Here is a 25264-nt window from a genome sequence, read left to right on the forward strand (position 1 = left end):
CCCAGGGTTACAGGTTAGGACCCAGGGTTACAGGTTAGAACCCAGGGTTACAGGTTGGGACCCAGGGTTACAGGTTGGGACCCAGGGTTACAGGTTAGGACCCAGGGTTACAGGTTAGGACCCAGGGTTACAGGTTGGGACCCAGGGTTACAGGTTAGGACCCAGGGTTACAGGTTAGGACCCAGGGTTACGGGTTAGGACCCAGGGTTACGGGTTAGGACCCATGGTTACGGGTTAGGACCCATGGTTACAGGTTTACAGGTTGGGACCCAGTGTTACAGGGTAGGACCCAGGGTTAGGACCCAGGGTTACGGGTTAGGACCCAGGGTTACAGGTTAGGACCCAGGGTTACAGGTTAGAACCCAGGGTTACAGGTTGGGACCCAGGGTTACAGGTTGGGACCCAGGGTTACAGGTTGGGACCCAGGGTTACAGGTTAGGACCCAGGGTTACAGGTTAGGACCCAGGGTTACGGGTTGGGACCCAGGGTTACGGGTTGGGACCCAGGGTTACGGGTTGGGACCCAGGGTTACGGGTTGGGACCCAGGGTTACAGGTTAGGACCCAGGGTTACAGGTTGGGACCCAGGGTTAGGACCCAGGGTTACGGGTTAGGACCCAGGGTTACGGGTTAGGACCCATGGTTACAGGTTAGGACCCAGGGTTACAGGTTGGGACCCAGGATTACAGGTTGGGACCCAGGGTTACAGGTTAGGACCCAGGGTTACGGGTTAGGACCCAGGGTTACGGGTTAGGACCCAGGGTTACGGGTTAGGACCCAGGGTTACGGGTTAGGACCCAGGGTTACGGGTTAGGACCCAGGGTTACAGGTTAGGACCCAGGGTTACAGGTTAGGACCCAGGGTTACGGGTTAGGACCCAGGGTTACGGGTTAGGACCCAGGGTTACGGGTTAGGACCCATGGTTACAGGGTTACAGGTTGGGACCCAGTGTTACAGGGTAGGACCCAGGGTTAGGACCCAGGGTTACGGGTTAGGACCCAGGGTTACAGGTTAGGACCCAGGGTTACAGGTTAGAACCCAGGGTTACAGGTTGGGACCCAGGGTTACAGGTTAGGACCCAGGGTTACAGGTTAGGACCCAGGGTTACAGGTTGGGACCCAGGGTTACAGGTTAGGACCCAGGGTTACAGGTTAGGACCCAGGGTTACGGGTTAGGACCCAGGGTTACGGGTTAGGACCCATGGTTACGGGTTAGGACCCATGGTTACGGGTTAGGACCCATGGTTACAGGGTTACAGGTTGGGACCCAGTGTTACAGGGTAGGACCCAGGGTTAGGACCCAGGGTTACGGGTTAGGACCCAGGGTTACAGGTTAGGACCCAGGGTTACAGGTTAGAACCCAGGGTTACAGGTTGGGACCCAGGGTTACAGGTTGGGACCCAGGGTTACAGGTTGGGACCCAGGGTTACAGGTTAGGACCCAGGGTTACAGGTTAGGACCCAGGGTTACAGGTTAGGACCCAGGGTTACGGGTTAGGACCCATGGTTACGGGTTAGGACCCATGGTTACAGGGTTACAGGTTGGGACCCAGTGTTACAGGGTAGGACCCAGGGTTAGGACCCAGGGTTATGGGTTAGGACCCAGGGTTACGGGTTAGGACCCAAGGTTACAGGTTGGGACCCAGGGTTACAGGTTAGGACCCAGGGTTACAGGTTAGGACCCAGGGTTACAGGTTAGGACCCAGGGTTACAGGTTAGGAACCAGGGTTACAGGTTAGGACCCAGGGTTACAGGGTTAGGTTACAGGTTAGGACCCAGGGTTACAGGTTAGGACCCAGGGTTACAGGTTAGGACCCAGGGTTACAGGGTTACAGGTTAGGAACCAGGGTTACAGGTTAGGACCCAGGGTTACAGGTTAGGACCCAGGGTTACAGGGTACGACCCAGGGTTACGGGTTAGGACCCAGGGTTACGGGTTAGGACCCATGGTTACAGGTTAGGACCCAGGGTTACAGGTTGGGACCCAGGATTACAGGTTGGGACCCAGGGTTACAGGTTAGGACCCAGGGTTACGGGTTAGGACCCAGGGTTACGGGTTAGGACCCAGGGTTACGGGTTAGGACCCAGGGTTACGGGTTAGGACCCAGGGTTACGGGTTAGGACCCAGGGTTACGGGTTAGGACCCAGGGTTACAGGTTAGGACCCAGGGTTACAGGTTAGGACCCAGGGTTACGGGTTAGGACCCAGGGTTACGGGTTAGGACCCAGGGTTACGGGTTAGGACCCATGGTTACAGGGTTACAGGTTGGGACCCAGTGTTACAGGGTAGGACCCAGGGTTAGGACCCAGGGTTACGGGTTAGGACCCAGGGTTACAGGTTAGGACCCAGGGTTACAGGTTAGAACCCAGGGTTACAGGTTGGGACCCAGGGTTACAGGTTAGGACCCAGGGTTACAGGTTAGGACCCAGGGTTACAGGTTGGGACCCAGGGTTACAGGTTAGGACCCAGGGTTACAGGTTAGGACCCAGGGTTACGGGTTAGGACCCAGGGTTACGGGTTAGGACCCATGGTTACGGGTTAGGACCCATGGTTACGGGTTAGGACCCATGGTTACAGGGTTACAGGTTGGGACCCAGTGTTACAGGGTAGGACCCAGGGTTAGGACCCAGGGTTACGGGTTAGGACCCAGGGTTACAGGTTAGGACCCAGGGTTACAGGTTAGAACCCAGGGTTACAGGTTGGGACCCAGGGTTACAGGTTGGGACCCAGGGTTACAGGTTGGGACCCAGGGTTACAGGTTAGGACCCAGGGTTACAGGTTAGGACCCAGGGTTACAGGTTAGGACCCAGGGTTACGGGTTAGGACCCATGGTTACGGGTTAGGACCCATGGTTACAGGGTTACAGGTTGGGACCCAGTGTTACAGGGTAGGACCCAGGGTTAGGACCCAGGGTTATGGGTTAGGACCCAGGGTTACGGGTTAGGACCCAAGGTTACAGGTTGGGACCCAGGGTTACAGGTTAGGACCCAGGGTTACAGGTTAGGACCCAGGGTTACAGGTTAGGACCCAGGGTTACAGGTTAGGAACCAGGGTTACAGGTTAGGACCCAGGGTTACAGGGTTAGGTTACAGGTTAGGACCCAGGGTTACAGGTTAGGACCCAGGGTTACAGGTTAGGACCCAGGGTTACAGGGTTACAGGTTAGGAACCAGGGTTACAGGTTAGGACCCAGGGTTACAGGTTAGGACCCAGGGTTACAGGGTACGACCCAGGGTTACAGGGTTACAGGTTAGGCCCCAGGGTTACAGGTTAGGCCCCAGGGTTACAGGTTAGGATCCAGGGTTACAGGTTAGGACCCAGGGTTACAGGTTAGGACCCAGGGTTACAGGGTAGGACCCAGGGTTACAGGGTAGGCCCCAGAGTTACAGGGTAGGCCCCAGGGTTACAGGGTTACAGGGTAGGACCCAGGGTTACAGGTAGGACCCAGGGTTACGGGGTAGGCCCCAGGGTTACGGGGTAGGCCCCAGGGTTACGGGTTAGGACCCAGGGTTACAGGTTAGGACCCAAGGTTACAGGTTAGGATCCAGGGTTACAGGGTAGGACCCAGGGTTACAGGGTCATCCCCAGGGTTACGGGGTAGGCCCCAGGGTTACGGGGTAGGCCCCAGGGTTACGGGTTAGGACCCAGGGTTACAGGGTCATCCCCAGGGTTACGGGTTAGGACCCAGGGTTACGGGGTAGGCCCCAGGGTTACAGGGTCATCCCCAGGGTTACGGGTTAGGCCCCAGGGTTACGGGGTAGGCCCCAGGGTTACGGGTTAGGACCCAGGGTTACGGGTTAGGACCCAGGGTTACGGGTTAGGACCCAGGGTTACGGTTTAGGACCCAGGGTTACAGGGTAGGAACCAGGGTTACAGGGTTAGGTTACAGGTTAGGACCAAGGGTTACAGGGTTAGGTTACGGGTTAGGACCCAGGGTTACATGGTAGGACCCAGGGTTACATGGTAGGACCCAGGGTTACATGGTAGGACCCAGGGTTACAGGTTAGGACCCAGGGTTACAGGTTAGGACCAGGGGTTACAGGGTTACAGGTTAGGACCCAGGGTTACAGGGTTACAGGTTAGGACCCAGGGTTATAGGTTAGGACCCAGGGTTACATGGTAGGACCCAGGGTTACATGGTAGGACCCAGGGTTACAGGTTAGGACCCAGGGTTACAGGTTAGGACCCAGGGTTACATGGTGGGACCCAGGGTTACAGGTTAGGACCCCCCTTCCTCTTGGCCTGATTCCTTCAATATCTGCAGATCTTTAAGGACGTCTGCAATATTGGTGAAAGCTTTACAAATACACCTCTTATACCTGTTTTCCAAGCCGTTAGATCTACAGGGGTTGACGGGTTGGAGCCACGCGGATGTTCTAGGGGGAGTGAGTTAGGACTGGCTGTTAGGTTGGGCAGCATGTAGTGTTGTGATATTGTGTGACATGGTTTACATCTCTGGTTGGTCCCATCCTGGTCCTCTTATCTGTCTGTCTAGGTTTCTCTAACCTTTTGACCTCTGTGTAGGTTTCTCTGACCTTTTGACCTCTGTGTAGGTTTCTCTGACCTTTTGACCTCTGTGTAGGGTTCTCTGACCTTTTGACCTCTGTGTAGGTTTCTCTGACCTTTTGACCCCGGTCTAGGTTTCTCTGACCTTTTGACCTCTGTGTAGGTTTCTCTGACCTTTTGACCTCTGTGTAGGGTTCTCTGACCTTTTGACCTCTGTGTAGGTTTCTCTGACCTTTTGACCCCTGTCTAGGTTTCTCTGACCTTTTGACCTATGTATAGGTTTCTCTGACCTTTTGACCTCTGTCTAGGTGTCTCTGATGTTTGGCCTGGAGGGGTCATGGTGCTTTGGGGAACTGGTCTTCATGGAGCGTTACCGGGAAGTCCTGGAGGAGCTGGGTCGCGTGGAGCAGAAGATGGAGACCCACTCTTTATCTTCATCCTCCTCTTCCTCAGAGGGCCTGGGAGCGACGGCCGTGGCGCCCGCCCCGGGGCGTAGTCGCCTGGGAAGTAGTGGGCGCTCCACCCTGCAGGCCATCGGGAGTGCTGCCGCTGCAGGTAATTTAGCAGACACTCTTATCCAGAAAGACGTACGGTCAGGGCAGTCAACTGAAGTGAAACAAACAAGTAGAATTCCGTACGATCACAATAAAACATAGTTTCTGTGTATCTGTGTACTTGTCTTCCACATAGCATCTCACCTGTCTTAACACAAGAATGCTCGGTCCTCATTTGATAGGACGGTTATTTAGGTGCTTTTACTTTGTGAATGTCCTCTTATCGTGTGTGAAAACTATAACTCATTCATCCTCTCTGTTAGATAAGTCCTTCTACTCTATATAGATCTGTGTGTGTTTCTGTCAAGTTCTGTCTGTTAGAGGCTGTCTGTAGCATTGGGGTTAGAGTCTGTCTGTCTGTAGAGTTGGGGTTAGAGGCTGACTCCCTGTCTGTCTGTAGAGATGGGGTTAGAGGCTGTCTGTCTGTAGAGTTTGGGTTAGAGGCTGTCTGTCTGTAGAGTTTGGGTTAGAGGCTGTCTGTCTGTAGAGGTGGGGTTAGAGGTCGACTCCCTGTCTGTAGAGTTGGGGTTAGAGGCTGACTCCCTGTCTGTCTGTAGAGTTGGGGTTAGAAGCTGTCTGTCTGTAGAGTTGGGGTTAGAGCCTGACTCACTGTCTGTCTGTAGAGGTGGGGTTAGAGGCTGACTCCCTGTCTGTAGAGGTGGGGTTAGAGGCTGTCTGTCTGTCTGTAGAGTTGGGGTTAGAGGCTGACCCCTGTCTGTAGAGTTGCGGTTAAAGGCTGTCTGTCTGTAGAGTTGGGGTTAGAGGCTGTCTGTCTGTCTGTAGAGTTGGGGTTAGACCCTGACTCCCTGTCTGTCTGTATAGGTGGGGTTAGAGGCTGACTCCCTGTCTGTAGAGGTGGGGTTAGAGACCGACTCCCTGTCTGTAGAGTTGGGGCTAGAGGCTGACTGTCTGTAGAGGTGGGGTTAGAGGCTGTCTGTCTGTCTGTAGAGGTGTGGTTAGAGGCTGTCTGTAGAGTTGGGGTTAGAGGCTGACTCCCTGTCTGTCTGTCTGTCTGTAGAGTTTGGGTTAGACCCTGACTCCCTGTCTGTCTGTAGAGTTGGGGTTAGAGGCTGTCTGTCTGTCTGTAGAGTTGGGGTTAGAGGCTGACCCCTGTCTGTAGAGTTGCGGTTAAAGGCTGTCTGTCTGTAGAGTTGGGGTTAGAGGCTGTCTGTCTGTCTGTAGAGTTGGGGTTAGACCCTGACTCCCTGTCTGTCTGTAGAGTTGGGGTTAGAGGCTGACTCCCTGTCTGTCTGTAGAGTTGGGGTTAGAGACTGTCTGTCTGTCTGTAGAGTTGGGGTTAAAGGCTGTCTGTCTGTAGAGTTGGGGTTAGAGGCTGACTCCCTGTCTGTCTGTAGAGTTGGGGTTAGACCCTGACTCCCTGTCTGTCTGTAGAGTTGGGGTTAGACCCTGACTCCCTGTCTGTCTGTAGAGTTGGGGTTAGAGGCTGCCTGTCTGTAGAGTTGGGGTTAGAGGCTGTCTGTCTGTAGAGTTGGGGTTAGAGGCTGACTCCCTGTCTGTCTGTAGAGTTGGGGTTAGAGGCTGACTCCCTGTCTGTCTGTAGAGTTGGGGTTAGAGGCTGACTCCCTGTCCGTCTCTCCTTAGGCATGGCTTTCTATTCCGTCTCTGACGTGGCAGACCGTCTCCTTTCCACCCCTGGTCGCCCCGTTCCGTCCCTGGAGGAGGGCTACTGGCTGGGCCGCTGTGTCCTGGACCCCCCAGGGACAGGCCTCCTGCACACCCTCCTGGAGGAGCTCAGCCCCCCTGCCATGGCTGCCTTCGACCTGGCCTGCTGTCACTGCCAGCTGTGGAAGACCTCCAGACAGCTGCTGGACACGGCAGAGAGACGGCTACACAGCAGTCTGGAGGGAAGAGGTAGGTGGAGGGGGGGGGGTACAGGATAGGAGGATGGGTTGGGGTCGGATGGGGTAGGGTATGGTAGTGTAGGATGGGTTGGGGTAGGATGAGGTCGGATGGGGTAGGGTAGCGTAGGATGGGGTAGGGTAGCGTAGGATGGGGTGGAGTAGGATGGGGTAGGATCAACTGTTCTGGGGAACTACAGTAAGATTCATAATATGACTGGCTCAACAAAGCCTCCTTCACTCATGCTACCAAACATACCCTCGTAAAACTGACCATCCTACCGATCCTCGGCTTCGGTGATGTCATTTATAAATTGCCTCCAACACTCTACTCAACAAATTGGATGCAGTCTATCACAGTGCCATCCGTTTTTTCACCAAAGCCCCATACACTACCTACCATTGCAACCTGTACGCTCTCGTTGGTTGGCTCTCGTAGGGAGGGGTAGGCTACAGTGGGGAGGGGTAATGTACAGTGGGGAGGGGTAGGCTACAGTGGGGAGGGGTAATGTACAGTGGGGAGGGGTAGGGTGCAGTGGGGAGGGGTAATGTACAGTGGGGAGGGGTAGGCTACAGTGGGGAGGGGTAGGGTACAGTGGGGAGGGGTAATGTACAGTGGGGAGGGGTAGGGTGCAGTGGGGAGGGGTAATGTACAGTGGGGAGGGGTAATGTACAGTGGGGAGGGGTAATGTACAGTGGGGAGGGGTAATGTACAGTGGGGAGGGGTAATGTACAGTGGGGAGGGGTAATGTACAGTGGGGAGGGGTAATGTACAGTGGGGAGGGGTAGGGTACAGTGGGGAGGGGTAGGGTACAGTGGGGAGGGGTAGGGTACAGTGGGGAGGGGTAGGGTACAGTGGGGAGGGGTAGGGTACAGTGGGGAGGGGTAATGTACAGTGGGGAGGGGTAATGTACAGTGGGGAGGGGTAGGGTACAGTGGGGAGGGGTAGGGTACAGTGGGGAGGGGTAATGTACAGTGGGGAGGGGTAATGTACAGTGGGGAGGGGTAGGGTACAGTGGGGAGGGGTAATGTACAGTGGGGAGGGGTAGGGTACAGTGGGGAGGGGTAATGTACAGTGGGGAGGGGTAATGTACAGTGGGGAGGGGTAATGTACAGTGGGGAGGGGTAATGTACAGTGGGGAGGGGTAGGGTACAGTGGGGAGGGGTAATGTACAGTGGGGAGGGGTAATGTACAGTGGGGAGGGGTAGGGTACAGTGGGGAGGGGTAATGTACAGTGGGGAGGGGTAATGTACAGTGGGGAGGGGTAATGTACAGTGGGGAGGGGTAATGTACAGTGGGGAGGGGTAGGGTACAGTGGGGAGGGGTAGGCTACAGTGGGGAGGGGTAGGCTACAGTGGGGAGGGGTAGGCTACAGTGGGGAGGGGTAGGGTACAGTGGGGAGGGGTAGGCTACAGTGGGGAGGGGTAATGTACAGTGGGGAGGGGTAGGGTACAGTGGGGAGGGGTAATGTACAGTGGGGAGGGGTAGGGTACAGTGGGGAGGGGTAATGTACAGTGGGGAGGGGTAATGTACAGTGGGGAGGGGTAGGGTACAGTGGGGAGGGGTAATGTACAGTGGGGAGGGGTAATGTACAGTGGGGAGGGGTAGGGTACAGTGGGGAGGGGTAGGCTACAGTTGGGAGGGGTAGGGTACAGTGGGGAGGGGTAATGTACAGTGGGGAGGGGTAGGGTACAGTGGGGAGGGGTAATGTACAGTGGGGAGGGGTAATGTACAGTGGGGAGGGGTAATGTACAGTGGGGAGGGGTAATGTACAGTGGGGAGGGGTAATGTACAGTGGGGAGGGGTAATGTACAGTGGGGAGGGGTAATGTACAGTGGGGAGGGGTAGGCTACAGTGGGGAGGGGTAGGGTGCAGTGGGGAGGGGTAGGGTACAGTGGGGAGGGGTAATGTACAGTGGGGAGGGGTAATGTACAGTCGGGAGGGGTAGGCTACAGTGGGGAGGGGTAATGTACAGTGGGGAGGGGTAGGCTACAGTGGGGAGGGGTAGGGTACAGTGGGGAGGGGTAATGTACAGTGGGGAGGGGTAGGGTACAGTGGGGAGGGGTAATGTACAGTGGGGAGGGGTAGGCTACAGTGGGGAGGGGTAATGTACAGTGGGGAGGGGTAGGGTACAGTGGGGAGGGGTAGGGTACAGTGGGGAGGGGTAATGTACAGTGGGGAGGGGTAGGCTACAGTGGGGAGGGGTAGGCTACAGTGGGGAGGGGTAGGGTACAGTGGGGAGGGGTAGGGTACAGTTGGGAGGGGTAGGCTACAGTTGGGAGGGGTAGGCTACAGTTGGGAGGGGTAGGCTACAGTGGGGAGGGGTAGGCTACAGTGGGGAGGGGTAGGGTACAGTGAGGAGGGGTAATGTACAGTGGGGAGGGGTAGGCTACAGTGGGGAGGGGTAGGGTACAGTTGGGAGGGGTAGGGTACAGTAGGGGAGGGGTAGGGTACAGAAGGGAGGGGTAGGGTACAGTGGGGAGGGGTAGGGTACAGTGGTGTACAGTGGGGAGGGGTACAGTGGGGAGGGGTAGGGTACAGTGGTGTACATTGGGGAGGGGTAGGGTACAGTGGGGAGTGGTAGAGTACAGTGGGGAGGGGTAGGGTACAGTGGGGAGGGGTAGGGTGCAGTAGGGTACAGTGGGGAGTGGTAGAGTACAGTGGGGAGGGGTAGGGTACAGTGGGGAGGGATAGGGTACAGAGTCCGTCTCCCTAGTCCCCCTCCGTCTCCCTAGTCCCCCTCCGTCTCCCTAGTCCCCCTCCGTCTCCCTAGTCCCCCTCCGTCTCCCTAGTCCCCCTCCGTCTCCCTAGTCCCCCTCCGTCTCCCTAGTCCCCCTCCGTCTCCCTAGTGCCCCTCCGTCTCCCTAGTGCCCCTCCGTCTCCCTAGTGCCCCTCCGTCTCCCTAGTGCCCCTCCGTCTCCCTAGTCCCCTCCGTCTCCCTAGTCCCCTCCGTCTCCCTAGTCCCCTCCGTCTCCCTAGTCCCCTCCGTCTCCCTAGTCCCCCTCCGTCTCCCTAGTCCCCTCCGTCTCCCTCCGTCTCCCTAGTCCCCTCCGTCTCCCTAGTCCCCTCCGTCTCCCTAGTCCCCTCCGTCTCCCTAGTCCCCTCCGTCTCCCTAGTCCCCTCCGTCTCCCTAGTCCCCTCCGTCTCCCTAGTCCCCTCCGTCTCCCTAGTCCCCCTCCGTCTCCCTAGTCCCCTCTGTCTCCCTCCGTCTCCCTAGTCCCCTCCGTCTCCCTAGTCCCCTCCGTCTCCCTAGTCCCCTCCGTCTCCCTAGTCCCCTCCGTCTCCCTAGTCCCCCTCCGTCTCCCTAGTCCCCCTCCGTCCCCCTCCGTATCCCTAGTCCCCCTCCGTCCCCCTCCGTCTCCCTAGTCCCCCTCGTCTCCCTAGTCCCCCTCGTCTCCCTAGTCCCCCTCCGTCTCCCTAGTCCCCCTCCGTCTCCCTAGTCCCCCTCTGTCTCCCTAGGCCCCCTCCGTCTCCCTAGGCCCCCTCCGTCTTCCTAGTCCCCCTCCGTCTCCCTAGTCCCCCTCCGTCTCCCTAGTCCCCCTCCGTCTCCCTAGTCCCCCTCCGTCTCCCTAGTCCACCTCCGTCTCCCTAGTCCCCCTCCGTCCCCCTCCGTCTCCCTAGTCCCCCTCCGTCTCCCTAGTCCCCCTCCGTCTCCCTAGTCCCCTCCGTCTCCCTAGTCCCCCTCCGTCTTCCTAGTCCCCCTCCGTCCCCCTCCGTCTCCCTAGTCCCCTCCGTCTCCCTAGTCCCCTCCGTCTCCCTAGTCCCCCTCCGTCTCCCTAGTCCCCCTCCGTCTCCCAAGTCCCCCTCCGTCCCCCTCCGTCTCCCTAGTCCCCCTCCGTTTCCCTAGGCCCCCTCCGTCTCCCTAGGCCCCCTCCGTCTCCCTCGTCCCCTCCGTCTCCCTAGTGCCCCTCCGTCTCCCTAGTCCCCTCCGTCTCCCTAGTCCCCCTCCGTCTCCCTAGTGCCCCTCCGTCTCCCTAGTCCCCCTCCGTCTCCCTAGTCCCCCTCCGTCTCCCTAGTCCCCTCCGTCCCCCTCCGTCTCCCTAGTCCCCTCCGTCTCCCTAGTCCCCTCCGTCTCCCTAGTCCCCCTCCGTCTCCCTAGTCCCCCTCCGTCTCCCTAGTCCCCCTCCGTCTCCCTAGTCCCCTCCGTCTCCCTCCGTCTCCCTAGTCCCCCTCCGTCTCCCTAGTCCCCCTCCGTCTCCCTCGTCCCCCTCCGTCTCCCTAGTCCCCTCCGTCTCCCTAGTCCCTTCCGTCCACCTCCGTCTCCCTAGTCCCCTCCGTCTCCCTAGTCCCCCTCCGTCTCCCTCGTCTCCCTCGTCCCCCTCCGTCTCCCTAGTCCCCTCCGTCTCCCTCGTCCCCCTCCGTCTCCCTCGTCCCCTCCGTCTCCCTCGTCCCCTCCGTCTCCCTAGTCCCCCTCCGTCCCCCTCCGTCTCCCTAGTCCCCCTCCGTCTCCCTAGTCCCCCTCCGTCTCCCTAGTCCCCCTCCGTCTCCCTAGTCCCCTCCGTCTCCCTCGTCCCCCTCCGTCTCCCTCGTCCCCTCCGTCTCCCTCGTCCCCTCCGTCTCCCTAGTCCCCCTCCGTCCCCCTCCGTCTCCCTAGTCCCCCTCCGTCTCCCTAGTCCCCCTCCGTCTCCCTAGTCCCCTCCGTCTCCCTCGTCCCCCTCCGTCTCCCTAGTCCCCTCCGTCTCCCTCGTCCACCTCCGCCTCCCTAGTCCCCTCCGTCTCCCTAGTCCCCCTCCGTCTCCCTCGTCCCCTCCGTTCCCCTCCGTCTCCCTAGTCCCCTCCGTCCCCCTAGTCCCCTCCGTTCCCCTTTCCTCAGGAGACATAGCGGAGCCCTTTCTAACCCTGTTATCCCCTTCGTTCCTCAGGACTGAGGGTGGAACCCAAGGTGAAACACTCTGAGGGTATCCGAGGGTTTCCTGCGATGCTCCAACAGATGGGGAAGATCCTCAACCACACAGCCAGTCATAGTGGCAACAAGGGCCCCGCCAAGACAGGTGAGCAATACTGCATTAAACAAGTTTATACGTGTTTTTGCCTTATATAATGAAAATACATTGGAAATCTTAGGTACCCATTCTCTCACAATGTCAAAAAAACCATAGATGACCATGATCTGAATATGCATATAGCCTTGGTACCAGTCTATTAGTGCTGTCATTCCCCTCCGTGTCAACTACTACATGGCATGACACAGAGTACAAGGTGTGGGATGTTAGCCCTCTACATGACACAGAGTACAAGATGTGGGATGTTAGCCCTCTACATGACACAGAGTACAAGATGTGGGATGTTAGCCCTCTACATGACACAGAGTACAAGGTGTGGGATGTTAGCCCTCTACATGACACAGAGTACAAGGTGTGGGATGTTAGCCCTCTACATAACACAGAGTACAAGGTGTGGGATGTTAGCCCTCTACATGGCACAGAGTACAAGGTGTGGGATGTTAGCCCTCTACATGACACAGAGTACAAGGTGTGGGATGTTAGCCCTATTCATGACACAGAGTACAAGATGTGGGATGTTAGCCCTCTACATGACACAGAGTACAAGGTGTGGGATGTTAGCCCTCTACACGACACAGAGTACAAGGTGTGGGATGTTAGCCCTCTACACGACACAGAGTACAAGATGTGGGATGTTAGCCCTCTACATGACACAGAGTACAAGGTGTGGGATGTGGGATGTTAGCCCTCTACATGGCACAGAGTACAAGGTGTGGGATGTGGGATGTTAGCCCTCTACATGACACAGAGTACAAGGTGTGGGATGTGGGATGTTAGCCCTCTACATGACACAGAGTACAAGGTGTGGGATGTTAGCCCTCTACACGACACAGAGTACAAGGTGTGGGATGTGGGATGTTAGCCCTCTACATGACACAGAGTACAAGGTGTGGGATGTTAGCCCTCTACATGACACAGAGTACAAGGTGTGGGATGTTAGCCCTCTACATGACACATTTGGACATTAATTAACGCCTACATTAGAACGTCGTGGCTGTTCAGTGACATGCAATACATGACGTCAGATATCTTTATGGCTTTTGAGTGACAGATGAAAGAAGTTGCCTTCCCTCCTGCTAATTGGGCAACTTTTGCTGTTTCAATGTAGCCCTATCCATATAGGCCAATTCCCAAGAGTGTAAAGGGCTAACACAAAACGGGTCTGGATTTTCAGACAGAAGAGTTGAGTTAATGTTCAGTATTTCTCCCTCCCTGCTCCTTGCTGTGTTCTTTCTAGAATCCATTGTGGAGGACCACGTTGTGTCCAGTCCTTTAGGCTGCTGTATACAGGAAGTGTTGCTGTGCTGCCACCCTGTGCTGAGTGAGGAGGGCATCGCTACCCGACTGAGCCTGGCACAGCACCTAGAGATCACCTTGCTGACCCTGTCCACCGCTACAGAAACCGCAGGTATAGATCACCTTGCAGAAACCACAGGTATAGATCACCTTGCTGACCCTGTCCACCACTACAGAAACCACAGGTATAGATCACCTTACAGAAACCACAGGTATATATCACCTTACAGAAACCACAGGTATATATCACCTTGCTGACCCTGTCCACCACTATAGAAACCACAGGTATATATCACCTTGCTGACCCTGTCCACCACTATAGAAACCACAGGTATAGATCACCTTGCAGAAACCACAGGTATAGATCACCTTGCTGACCCTGTCCACCACTACAGAAACCACAGGTATAGATCACCTTACAGAAACCACAGGTATATATCACCTTGCAGAAACCACAGGTATAGATCACCTTGCTGACCCTGTCCACCACTATAGAAACCACAGGTATAGATCACCTTACAGAAACCACAGGTATATATCACCTTGCTGACCCTGTCCACCACTATAGAAACCACAGGTATAGATCACCTTGCAGAAACCACAGGTATATATCACCTTGCTGACCCTGTCCACCGCTACAGAAACCACAGGTATAGATCACCTTGCTGACCCTGTCCACCACTACAGAAACCACAGGTATATATCACCTTGCTGACCCTGTCCACCACTATAGAAACCACAGGTATAGATCACCTTGCAGAAACCACAGGTATAGATCACCTTGCTGACCCTGTCCACCACTATAGAAACCACAGGTATATATCACCTTGCTGACCCTGTCCACCACTATAGAATTCACAGGTATATATCACCTTGCTGACCCTGTCCACCACTATAGAATCCACAGGTATAGATCACCTTGCTGACCCTGTCCACCACTACAGAGACCACAGGTATATATCACCTTGCTGACCCTGTCCACCACTATAGAATCCACAGGTATATATCACCTTGCAGAAACCACAGGTATATATCACCTTGCAGAAACCACAGGTATAGATCACCTTGCTGACCCTGTCCATCACTACAGAAACCACAGGTATATATCACCTTGCAGAAACCACAGGTATATATCACCTTGCTGACCCTGTCCACCACTACAGAAACCACAGGTATAGATCACCTTGCTGACCCTGTCCACCACTACAGAAACCACAGGTATAGATCACCTTGCAGAAACCACAGGTATATATCACCTTGCAGAAACCACAGGTATAGATCACCTTGCTGACCCTGTCCACCACTACAGAAACCACAGGTATAATATATAGGTTAGCATCACAGACCCTGGATAGGTTAGCATCACAGACCCTGGATAGGTTAGCATCACAGACCCTGGATAGGTTAGCATCACAGACCCTGGATAGGTTAGCATCACAGACCCTGGATAGGTTAGCATCACAGACCCTGGATAGGTTAGCATCACAGACCCTGGATAGGTTAGCATCACAGACCCTGGATAGGTTAGCATCACAGACCCTGGATAGGTTAGCATCACAGACCCTGGCTAGGTTAGCATCACAGACCCTGGCTAGGTTAGCATCACAGACCCTGGCTAGGTTAGCATCACAGGCCCTGGATAGGTTAGTGGAGGGTGGTGGTGTTGGTGCCCTCCTAGCAGCCCTGATAGAGCAGGCCAGTCTGAATGGTTATGGGGTTTAGGGGGCTAGGTTTAGGGGGCTAGGGTTAGGGGGCTAGGTTTAAGGGGCTAGGGTTAGGGGGCTAGGGTTAGTGGGCTAGGGGGCTAGGGTTAGTGGGCTAGGGTTAGTGGGCTAGAGTTAGAGGGCTAGGGTTAGGGGGTTAGTGTATAACTAAGTGTATAATGTGTTGTGTCTCTGTAGTGGAGAGTCCTGCTGGTGCCCTCCTAACAGCCCTGGTAGAGCAGGCCAGTCTGAAACAGTCGGAGTTGGAATCCCACCCGGTGCGTTCCTCCATGAAGCAGCTGCTGCGGTCGATGGACCAGCTGTGTCCCTTCGAGCCCCAGGGCTCCCCTTGCAGGCCAGACTACATGAGGAGCTTCGTGGACTACGTCAACACGCTGGCTTCGGTGTTAATACGCAGCCTGGGATCTGAAGGCGAGTGCATTTACCTCCTGTGTGGGTCAGTTGGTAGAGCACGGCGCTTGTAACGTCGTCGATGGGTTTGATTCCCGCTGGGGCCATTACCCATACGAATATGTATGTACGTGTAACAATAAGGGGAGTCCGTGCTCAAGCGCTTTCTTTTGAGTGGCAGAGACTCTTATTAAGGGAGGACGGATCACGTGTGGTTGTGAAACGGAGGGTCCCGGGTCGGAGCCAGGTATGTGCCCGAATTGGGAGGAAGTGGTACTCGCTAAGCAAACAACAGCGGCAGGTAGCCTAGCAGTTAAGAGCGTTGGGTCGGTAACTGAAAGGTTGTTGGTTCGAATCCCCGAGACGACTAGGTGATAAATCTGTCAATGTGCCCTTGAGCAAGGCACTTAACTCCAATTGTTCCTGTAACAGATTTATTTTATTTTATTATAATTGTATTTTTTTCTCTGACATCTTTGCACATGCAATAAAACAGCAGAATAGAAACAGAATTGTATTTTACTCTCCTCTGTTTCTCCTCTGTTTCTCCTCTGTTTCTCCCGTTTCTCCCGTTTCTCCCGTTTCTCCCGTTTCTCCCGTTTCTCCGTTTCTCCTCCGTTTCTCCTCTGTTTCTCCTCTGTTTCTCCTCTGTTTCTCCTCTGTTTCTCCTCTGTTTCTCCTCTTTCCACTCTGTTTCTCCTCCTCTGTTTCTCCTCCGTTTCTCCTCCGTTTCTCCTCCTCTGTTTCTCCTCCTCTGTTTCTCCTCCTCTGTTTCTCCTCCTCTGTTTCTCATCCGTTTCTCATCCGTTTCTCCTCTGTTTCTCCTCTTTCTCCTCTGTTTCTCCTCTGTTTCTCCTCTGTTTCTCCTCCGTTTCTCCTCCGTTTCTCCTCCGGGTGGTGGACCATTCTTGATACAAACGGGAAACTGTTGAGCGTGAAAAACCCAGCATCGCTGCAGTTCTTGACACAAACCGGTGCGCCTGGCATCTACTATTAAACCCTGTTCAAAAGCACTTAAATATTTTGTCTTCCCCATTCACCCTCTGAATGGCACACAAACACAACCCATTTCTCAATTGTCTCAAGGCTTAAAAATCCTTCTTTAACCCGGGTCCTCCTCTTCATCTACACTGATTTGAAGTGGATGATTTAACAAGTGACATCATTAAAGGGATCATAGCTTTCATCTAGATTAACCCTGGTCAGTCTGTGTCATGGAAAGAGCAGGTGTTCCTAATGTTTTGTCCACTCAGTGTTTTGTTCAATCTCTCCGTCTCTCTTCTCAGACCAAAACAGTGAGGTGAAGTTGGGGAATCCACTCCTGGTTCTCCTCCAGGCCCCATCTCAGCTGCTCTCTCACCTGCTGTTTGATAGACAGGTGGCTCCTGACAGGTAGATACACACAACCCCCCCCCCCCCCCCCCCCCCCTCCCTATTCATCATGGGAACCCTGGCTTAGAGGCAGTATCACAAGTATATTTCGTGCTCTTTCATTCACTGAATTAAAACAATTTCAGCACTATGAGCTTGAGTTTCTTGTGTTAATATGAACGAGCGCATTTCATTCTACATCCTACTGTTATATCTTGTGTTTGCCATTCCACTAACCTCCTGTCCCTCCCCCTGTTACCCTCTCTCTCTCTCTCTCTCTCTCTCTAGAGTTTTGTCTCTGTTGCAGCAGGAGGGTCTGCGTCTGAGTGTCCAGCAGGTGATCGTGCAGCGCTGCTGTGAGGCTCTGCCTTTGTGGGACTGGTGCCCCGAACCAGAGAGGGAAGCTAGCTCCAGGGGAGAGGCTGGTTCTGGGGGAGAGGCTGGTTCTGGGGGAGAGGCTGGTTCTGGGGGAGAGGCTGGGCAAGGACAGACCGGACCAGGGGAAGGGGTGTTTAGGACTGCCAGCCTGGCAGCCCTGCTACAGCTACAGACTCAGGAACACATGTCAATGCTGGGCATCACTGAGCCACAGTCCCAGTCCCCCAGCTCTGAATCTGGAGCCTCTCCCTCGCTGGAGGACCTCCGAGCAACTACACCTCCCGTCCTCATCTTGTCCTCTTCTCTTTCACCTCCACGACCAACTTCCTCTTCCTCCTCTTTTCTCCTCACACCATCAGCCCTGTCTTTCCTCAAATCCCGCTCCCCTCTCCTGGCCACCGTTGCCTGTCTAAGTGCCAGTCCACGAGGTGCTGCCCGGGTACAGCCGTCCGGTTGGCTGGTGTTCCGGGGCGGGGGGCGTAAAGAGTGTGTGCTGGACGGGGAGCAGATCTCCAGGGAGGGGGAAAGCCTGCTTAGAGACTTCCCCATCCTGAGGGCCTACCTGGGGGCCATGGTTCAGCCCGTCCTGGGTACTTCGCCGGGGGCTGGGGAGGATGGAGCCGGTGGCGGAGGTAAGAGAGTTTTTTTTTTGCTTTTTTGTGTCTTGTGTTTGCTTTTTAAGGTATTGTGTGTGTATGTATATATATAACAGACTCCCTGCTTAACATTAACAGACTCCCTGCTTAACAGACTCCCTGCTTAACAGACTCCCTGCTTAACAGACTCCCTGCTTAACAGACTCCCCGCTTAACAGACTCCCCGCTTAACAGACTCCCCGCTTAACAGACTCCCCGCTTAACAGACTCCCCGCTTAACAGACTCCCCGCTTAACAGACTCCCCGCTTAACAGACTCCCTGCTTAACAGACTCCCTGCTTAACAGACTCCCTGCTTAACAGTGGACTGACTTTGCGGATATGCAACAGACAATCATTAATATCAGTCAAAAATATCAAATTCCAAGTTTATGCTTTTATAAAGAGGTTTTTAAAATAAATAGGTTATATTTGACTCCACATTCCATGATGTAGGTGTTGTTGACAGAATAGATAGATGTAGTTCGATGCATGATTTAATATAATTCACCAATACATTTTCTTGGTAGTCCAAAACATATTGCTATCGGGTTGTAAAATCACAGCCTGGTACATTGTTTGTTGCCTCCATTCGGGATGCACCGTTTCATTTTCAATAACTCGATATTTTGGACAAAATAAACAAACAAACAGACGACTGTAACTACGGCTGGGAACAAACCATAGCTAAGGAAGTGATCACAAGTCAGTCATAACGTGGCTAATAGTCTTGTGTATCTATGTAGTATTTATCTAGCAGTTAGATGGCTAGCTAGCTGCTACAAAGATGTCATTGGAGGAGTTTTTTCCCTTCATATCGTTTTTTTGGTGGCTGTACAATGTAACCCTATGTAACGCTATGTAACCCTATGTAACGCTATGTAACCCTATGTAACCCTATGTGACCCTATGTAACGCTATGTAACGCTATGTAACGCTATGTAACCCTATGTAACCCTATGTGACCCTATGTAACGCTATGTAACGCTATGTAACGCTATGTAACGCTATGTAACGCTATGTAACCCTATGTAACGCTATGTAACGCTATGTAACGCTATGTAACGCTATGTAACGCTATGTAACCCTATGTAACGCTATGTAACCCTATGTAACGCTATGTAACGCTATGTAACGCTATGTAACCCTATTAGCCAGGGGCTAGCAGAACGTTAACCAGGGGCTAGCAGAACGTTAGCCAGAGGCTAGCAGAACGTTAGCCAGAGGCTAGCAGAACGTTATCCAGAGGCTAGCAGAATGTTATCCAGAGGCTAGCAGAATGTTATCCAGAGGCTAGCAGAACGTTATCCAGAGGCTAGCAGAATGTTATCCAGAGGCTAGCAGAATGTTATCCAGAGGCTAGCAGAACGTTATCCAGAGGCTAGCAGAACGTTATCCAGAGGCTAGCAGAACGTTATCCAGAGGCTAGCAGAACGTTATCCAGAGGCTAGCAGAACGTTATCCAGAGGCTAGCAGAACGTTATCCAGAGGCTAGCAGAACGTTATCCAGAGGCTAGCAGAACGTTATCCAGAGGCTAGCAGAACGTTATCCAGAGGCTAGCAGAATGTTATCCAGAGGCTAGCAGAATGTTATCCAGAGGCTAGCAGAACGTTAGCCAGAGGCTAGCAGAACGTTAGCCAGAGGCTAGCAGAACGTTAGCCAGAGGCTAGCAGAACGTTAGCCTCTGCTAGCAGAACGTTAGCCAGAGGCTAGCAGAACGTTACTTAGCCAGAGGATAGCACTTTTCAGACCAGGCTAGCAGAACATTAGCCAGACAAGCTCGACAGCACAGATTTTGGACCCCTGGATATAGAGAATGTCACCCTGGCTAGTAGTAATTCCAGTCTACTAGCCTGACTGACAAGTACCCAAAATCCTTCAGATCAAATCAAATGTATTTATAAAGCCCTTTTTAAAACCCACAGATGTCACAAAATGCTTATACAGAAACCCAGACTAAAATCCCAAACAGCTAGCAATGCCGATGTAGAAGCACGGTGGCTAGGAAAAACTCCCAAGAAAGGCAGGAACCTAGGAAGAAACTTAGAGAGGAACCAGGCTATGAGGGGTGGCCAGTCCTCTTCTGGCTGTGCCGGGTGGAGATTATAAGAGGACATGGCCTTTAAGGCCAGATCGTTCTTCAAGATATTCATAGATGACCAGCAGGGTTAAATTTATAATCACAGTGGTTGTAGAGGGTGTAATAGGTCAGTACCTCAGGAGAAAATGTCAGTTGGCTTTTCATAGCCCAAGCATTCAGAGGTCGAGACAGCAGGTGTGGGGAAGCGCGAGAGACAGAGAGAGACAGAGACGGAGACAGACAGAGAGGGAGACAGACAGACAGGGAGACAGACAGACAGAGAGAGATATATTCACTTTATCTATTATATATTATATATTATCTACCTCACTTGCTTTGGCAATGTTAACACATGTTTCCCATGCCAATAAAGCCCTTGAATTGAATTGAAATTGAATTGAGAAAGACAGACGGAGCGAGAGAAGGTCCAGGACAAGGTAGCTTTTTAGGGTTACATAGCATTACATAGGGTTACATAGCATTACATAGGGTTACATAGCATTACATAGGGTTACATAGCATTACATAGGGTTACATAGCATTACATAGGGTTACATAGCATTACATAGGGTTACATAGGGTTACATAGCGTTACATAGCGTTACATAGGGTTACATAGCGTTACATAGGGTTACATAGCATTACATAGGGTTACATAGGGTTACATAGCGTTACATAGGGTTACATAAGGTTACATAGCGTTACATAGGGTTACATAGCGTTACATAGGGTTACATAGCGTTACATAGGGTTACATAGCATTACATAGGGTTACATAGGGTTACATAGCGTTACATAGGGTTACATAGCGTTACATAGCGTTACATAGGGTTACATAGCGTTACATAGGGTTACATAGCGTTACATAGGGTTACATAGCGTTACATAGCGTTACATAGGGTTACATAGCGTTACATAGGGTTACATAGCATTACATAGGGTCACATAGAGTTACATAGCCACAGGCAAAACAACAGAAACTGGATCAGCATCATGACTGGGGACAGACAGGAGTCATCAGGCCAGGTAGTCCTGAGGCATGTTCCAAGAGCTCAAGTCCTCCCAGCAACTACAACAACCATGTTCTCTCTCTCTCACTCTCTCTGTGTGTGTGTGTATATGTAGATGCTGGAGGTCTTGGGGCAGCCCTATGTGGGAAGCCCCTGGTGGTTTTACTCCTGTCGGGCCCTCAGGGGACACCTGCCCAGGCTGTGGTTATGGAAGCCTTCCAGCAGGCCCTGGCCTCTCGGGACCTGGGCAGGGCTCTGAGCCTGCTGGAGCTGTATGGACAGGGCTGCAGCCAGGAGAGGGTGCTCCGAGACAGACTACTAGCCTGGGCTGCTCTGGAGGGTGAGTACTGGGTTCATTACTCTGTGTGGACGTTTCCCCTTGGGTACAGATCTAGGATCAGCTTCTACCATTTGTGGGGAAAATGCTAAACTGACATCAGATCAATGTCTGGTGAGGGAGGGTCAGGTAGAACCATAGGCTGTGTTCCAAATGGAACCCTATATAGTGCACTCCTTTAGACCCAGTGTCCCCAATCACTGCCCTTAGGCATTGATCTTTTTTTAGACCAGAGGAAAGAGTGCCTCCTACTGGCCCTCCAACACCACTTCCAGCAGCATCTGGTCTCCCATCCAGGGACCGACCAGGACCAACCCTGCTTAACTTCAGAGGCAAGCCAGCAGTGGGATACATTCAGTGCACTACTTTAGACCAGGGCCCATAGGGCTCTGTTATCTAGTGCACGACTTTAGGCCAGGGCCCACAGGGCTCTGTTATCTAGTGCACTACTTTAGGCCAGGGCCCACAGGGCTCTGTTATCTAGTGCACTACTTTAGGCCAGGGCCCACAGGGCTCTGTTATCTAGTGCACTACTTTAGGCCAGAGCCCACAGGGCTCTGTTATCTAGTGCACTACTTTAGACCAGGGCACATAGGGCTCTGTTATCTAGTGCACTACTTTAGACCAGGGCCCATAGGGCTCTGTTATCTAGTGCACTACTTTAGACCAGGGCCCATAGGGCTCTGTTATGTACTGTAGTGCACTACTTTAGACCAGGGCCCATAGGGCTCTGTTATCTAGTGCACTGCTTTAGGCCAGGGCCCATAGGGCTCTGTTATCTAGTGCACTATAAAATGAAGAGGTTGCCATTTGGGATGTTGCTATGGCTCTGCTTGAACAAAGTCACACTGTTTATGTTGTGTCTGGTGATTTTTAGATAGCCTAGTGGTTAGAGGGGGAGGCAGGTAGCCTAGTGGTTAGAGGGGGGAGGCAGGTAGCCTAGTGGTTAGAGGGGGGAGGCAGGTAGCCTAGTGGTTAGAGGGGGGAGGCAGGTAGCCTAGTGGTTAGAGGGGGGAGGCAGGTAGCCTAGTGGTTAGAGGGGGGAGGCAGGTAGCCTAGTGGTTAGAGGGGGGAGGTAGGTAGCCTAGTGGTTAGAGGGGGGAGGCAGGTAGCCTAGTGGTTAGAGGGGGGAGGCAGGTAGCCTAGTGGTTAGAGGGGGGAGGCAGGTAGCCTAGTGGTTAGAGGGGGGAGGTAGGTAGCCTAGTGGTTAGAGGGGGGAGGTAGGTAGCCTAGTGGTTAGAGGGGGGAGGCAGGTAGCCTAGTGGTTAGAGGGGGGAGGTAGGTAGCCTAGTGGTTAGAGGGGGGAGGCAGGTAGCCTAGTGGTTAGAGGGGGGAGGCAGGTAGCCTAGTGGTTAGAGGGGGGAGGCAGGTAGCCTAGTGGTTAGAGGGGGGAGGTAGGTAGCCTAGTGGTTAGAGGGGGGAGGCAGGTAGCCTAGTGGTTAGAGGGGGGAGGTAGGTAGTCTAGTGGTTAGAGGGGGGAGGTAGGTAGCCTAGTGGTTAGAGGGGGGAGGTAGGTAGCCTAGTGGTTAGAGGGGGGAGGTAGGTAGTCTAGTGGTTAGAGGGGGGAGGTAGATAGCCTAGTGGTTAGAGGGGGGAGGTAGGTAGTCTAGTGGTTAGAGGTGGGAGGTAGGTAGTCTAGTGGTTAGAGGGGGGAGGTAGGTAGCCTAGTGGTTAGAGGGGGGAGGTAGGTAGTCTAGTGGTTAGAGGGGGGAGGCAGGTAGCCTAGTGGTTAGAGGGGGGAGGTAGGTAGTCTAGTGGTTAGAGGGGGGAGGCAGGTAGCCTAGTGGTTAGAGGGGGGAGGTAGGTAGCCTAGTGGTTAGAGGGGGGAGGTAGGTAGTCTAGTGGTTAGAGGGGGGAGGCAGGTAGCCTAGTGGTTAGAGGGGGGAGGCAGGTAGCCTAGTGGTTAGAGGGGGGAGGTAGGTAGTCTAGTGGTTAGAGGGGGGAGGCAGGTAGCCTAGTGGTTAGAGGGGGGAGGCAGGTAGCCTAGTGGTTAGAGGGGGGAGGCAGGTAGCCTAGTGGTTAGAGGGGGGAGGTAGGTAGTCTAGTGGTTAGAGGGGGGAGGCAGGTAGCCTAGTGGTTAGAGGGGGGAGGCAGGTAGCCTAGTGGTTAGAGGGGGGAGGCAGGTAGCCTAGTGGTTAGAGGGGGGAGGCAGGTAGCCTAGTGGTTAGAGGGGGGAGGCAGGTAGCCTAGTGGTTAGAGGGGGGAGGCAGGTAGCCTAGTGGTTAGAGGGGGGAGGCAGGTAGCCTAGTGGTTAGAGGGGGGAGGCAGGTAGCCTAGTGGTTAGAGGGGGGAGGTAGGTAGCCTAGTGGTTAGAGGGGGGAGGTAGGTAGCCTAGTGGTTAGAGGGGGGAGGTAGGTAGCCTAGTGGTTAGAGGGGGGAGGCAGGTAGCCTAGTGGTTAGAGGGGGAGGTAGCCTAGTGGTTAGAGGGGGGAGGTAGGTAGCCTAGTGGTTAGAGGGGGAGGTAACCTAGTGGTTAGAGGGGGAGGTAGGTAGCCTAGTGGTTAGAGGGGGAGGTAGGTAGCCTAGTGGTTAGAGGGGGGAGGCAGGTAGCCTAGTGGTTAGAGGGGGGAGGTAGGTAGCCTAGTGGTTAGAGGGGGGAGGTAGGTAGTCTAGTGGTTAGAGGGGGGAGGCAGGTAGCCTAGTGGTTAGAGGGGGGAGGTAGGTAGCCTAGTGGTTAGAGGGGGGAGGTAGGTAGCCTAGTGGTTAGAGGGGGGAGGCAGGTAGCCTAGTGGTTAGAGGGGGGAGGCAGGTAGCCTAGTGGTTAGAGGGGGAGGTAGCCTAGTGGTTAGAGGGGGGAGGTAGGTAGCCTAGTGGTTAGAGGGGGGAGGCAGGTAGCCTAGTGGTTAGAGGGGGAGGTAGCCTAGTGGTTAGAGGGGGGAGGTAGGTAGCCTAGTGGTTAGAGGGGGAGGTAACCTAGTGGTTAGAGGGGGAGGTAGGTAGCCTAGTGGTTAGAGGGGGAGGTAGGTAGCCTAGTGGTTAGAGGGGGGAGGCAGGTAGCCTAGTGGTTAGAGGGGGGAGGTAGGTAGCCTAGTGGTTAGAGGGGGGAGGTAGGTAGTCTAGTGGTTAGAGGGGGGAGGCAGGTAGCCTAGTGGTTAGAGGGGGGAGGTAGGTAGCCTAGTGGTTAGAGGGGGGAGGTAGGTAGCCTAGTGGTTAGAGGGGGGAGGCAGGTAGCCTAGTGGTTAGAGGGGGGAGGCAGGTAGCCTAGTGGTTAGAGGGGGGAGGTAGGTAGCCTAGTGGTTAGAGGGGGGAGGTAGGTAGCCTAGTGGTTAGAGGGGGGAGGTAGGTAGCCTAGTGGTTAGAGGGGGGAGGCAGGTAGCCTAGTGGTTAGAGGGGGAGGTAGCCTAGTGGTTAGAGGGGGGAGGTAGGTAGCCTAGTGGTTAGAGGGGGGAGGTAGGTAGCCTAGTGGTTAGAGGGGGGAGGTAGGTAGCCTGGTGGTTAGAGGGGGGAGGCAGGTAGCCTAGTGGTTAGAGGGGGAGGTAGCCTAGTGGTTAGAGGGGGGAGGTAGGTAGCCTAGTGGTTAGAGGGGGAGGTAACCTAGTGGTTAGAGGGGGAGGTAGGTAGCCTAGTGGTTAGAGGGGGAGGTAGGTAGCCTAGTGGTTAGAGGGGGGAGGCAGGTAGCCTAGTGGTTAGAGGGGGGAGGTAGGTAGCCTAGTGGTTAGAGGGGGAGGTAACCTAGTGGTTAGAGGGGGAGGTAGGTAGCCTAGTGGTTAGAGGGGGAGGTAGGTAGCCTAGTGGTTAGAGGGGGGAGGCAGGTAGCCTAGTGGTTAGAGGGGGGAGGTAGGTAGCCTAGTGGTTAGAGGGGGGAGGTAGGTAGTCTAGTGGTTAGAGGGGGGAGGCAGGTAGCCTAGTGGTTAGAGGGGGGAGGTAGGTAGCCTAGTGGTTAGAGGGGGAGGTAGGTAGCCTAGTGGTTAGAGGGGGGAGGCAGGTAGCCTAGTGGTTAGAGGGGGGAGGCAGGTAGCCTAGTGGTTAGAGGGGGAGGTAGCCTAGTGGTTAGAGGGGGGAGGTAGGTAGCCTAGTGGTTAGAGGGGGGAGGCAGGTAGCCTAGTGGTTAGAGGGGGAGGTAGCCTAGTGGTTAGAGGGGGGAGGTAGGTAGCCTAGTGGTTAGAGGGGGAGGTAACCTAGTGGT

At 54.3% G+C, this 25264-nt stretch overlaps 1 protein-coding gene across 2 annotated transcripts in view; it reads left to right on the forward strand.

Moving 5' to 3' along the window:
- Positions 1–25264, forward strand: part of zfyve26 (zinc finger, FYVE domain containing 26) — a 112412-nt gene that overhangs the window by 31831 nt on the left and 55317 nt on the right. For both annotated transcript variants that reach the window (XM_090221387.1, XM_090221389.1), the window contains exons 14-21: positions 4809–5055; positions 6657–6926; positions 11777–11905; positions 13155–13325; positions 15115–15348; positions 16614–16719; positions 16987–17708; positions 20917–21141. In XM_090221387.1, the coding sequence (XP_090077513.1) occupies positions 4809–5055; positions 6657–6926; positions 11777–11905; positions 13155–13325; positions 15115–15348; positions 16614–16719; positions 16987–17708; positions 20917–21141 (2104 nt within the window). The remainder of the gene's footprint in view (positions 1–4808; positions 5056–6656; positions 6927–11776; positions 11906–13154; positions 13326–15114; positions 15349–16613; positions 16720–16986; positions 17709–20916; positions 21142–25264) is intronic.

Source organism: Oncorhynchus mykiss, chromosome 25, assembly GCF_057628025.1.
Source record: "Oncorhynchus mykiss isolate SJ-2025 chromosome 25, ASM5762802v1, whole genome shotgun sequence".
Classification (NCBI taxonomy): domain Eukaryota; kingdom Metazoa; phylum Chordata; class Actinopteri; order Salmoniformes; family Salmonidae; genus Oncorhynchus; species Oncorhynchus mykiss.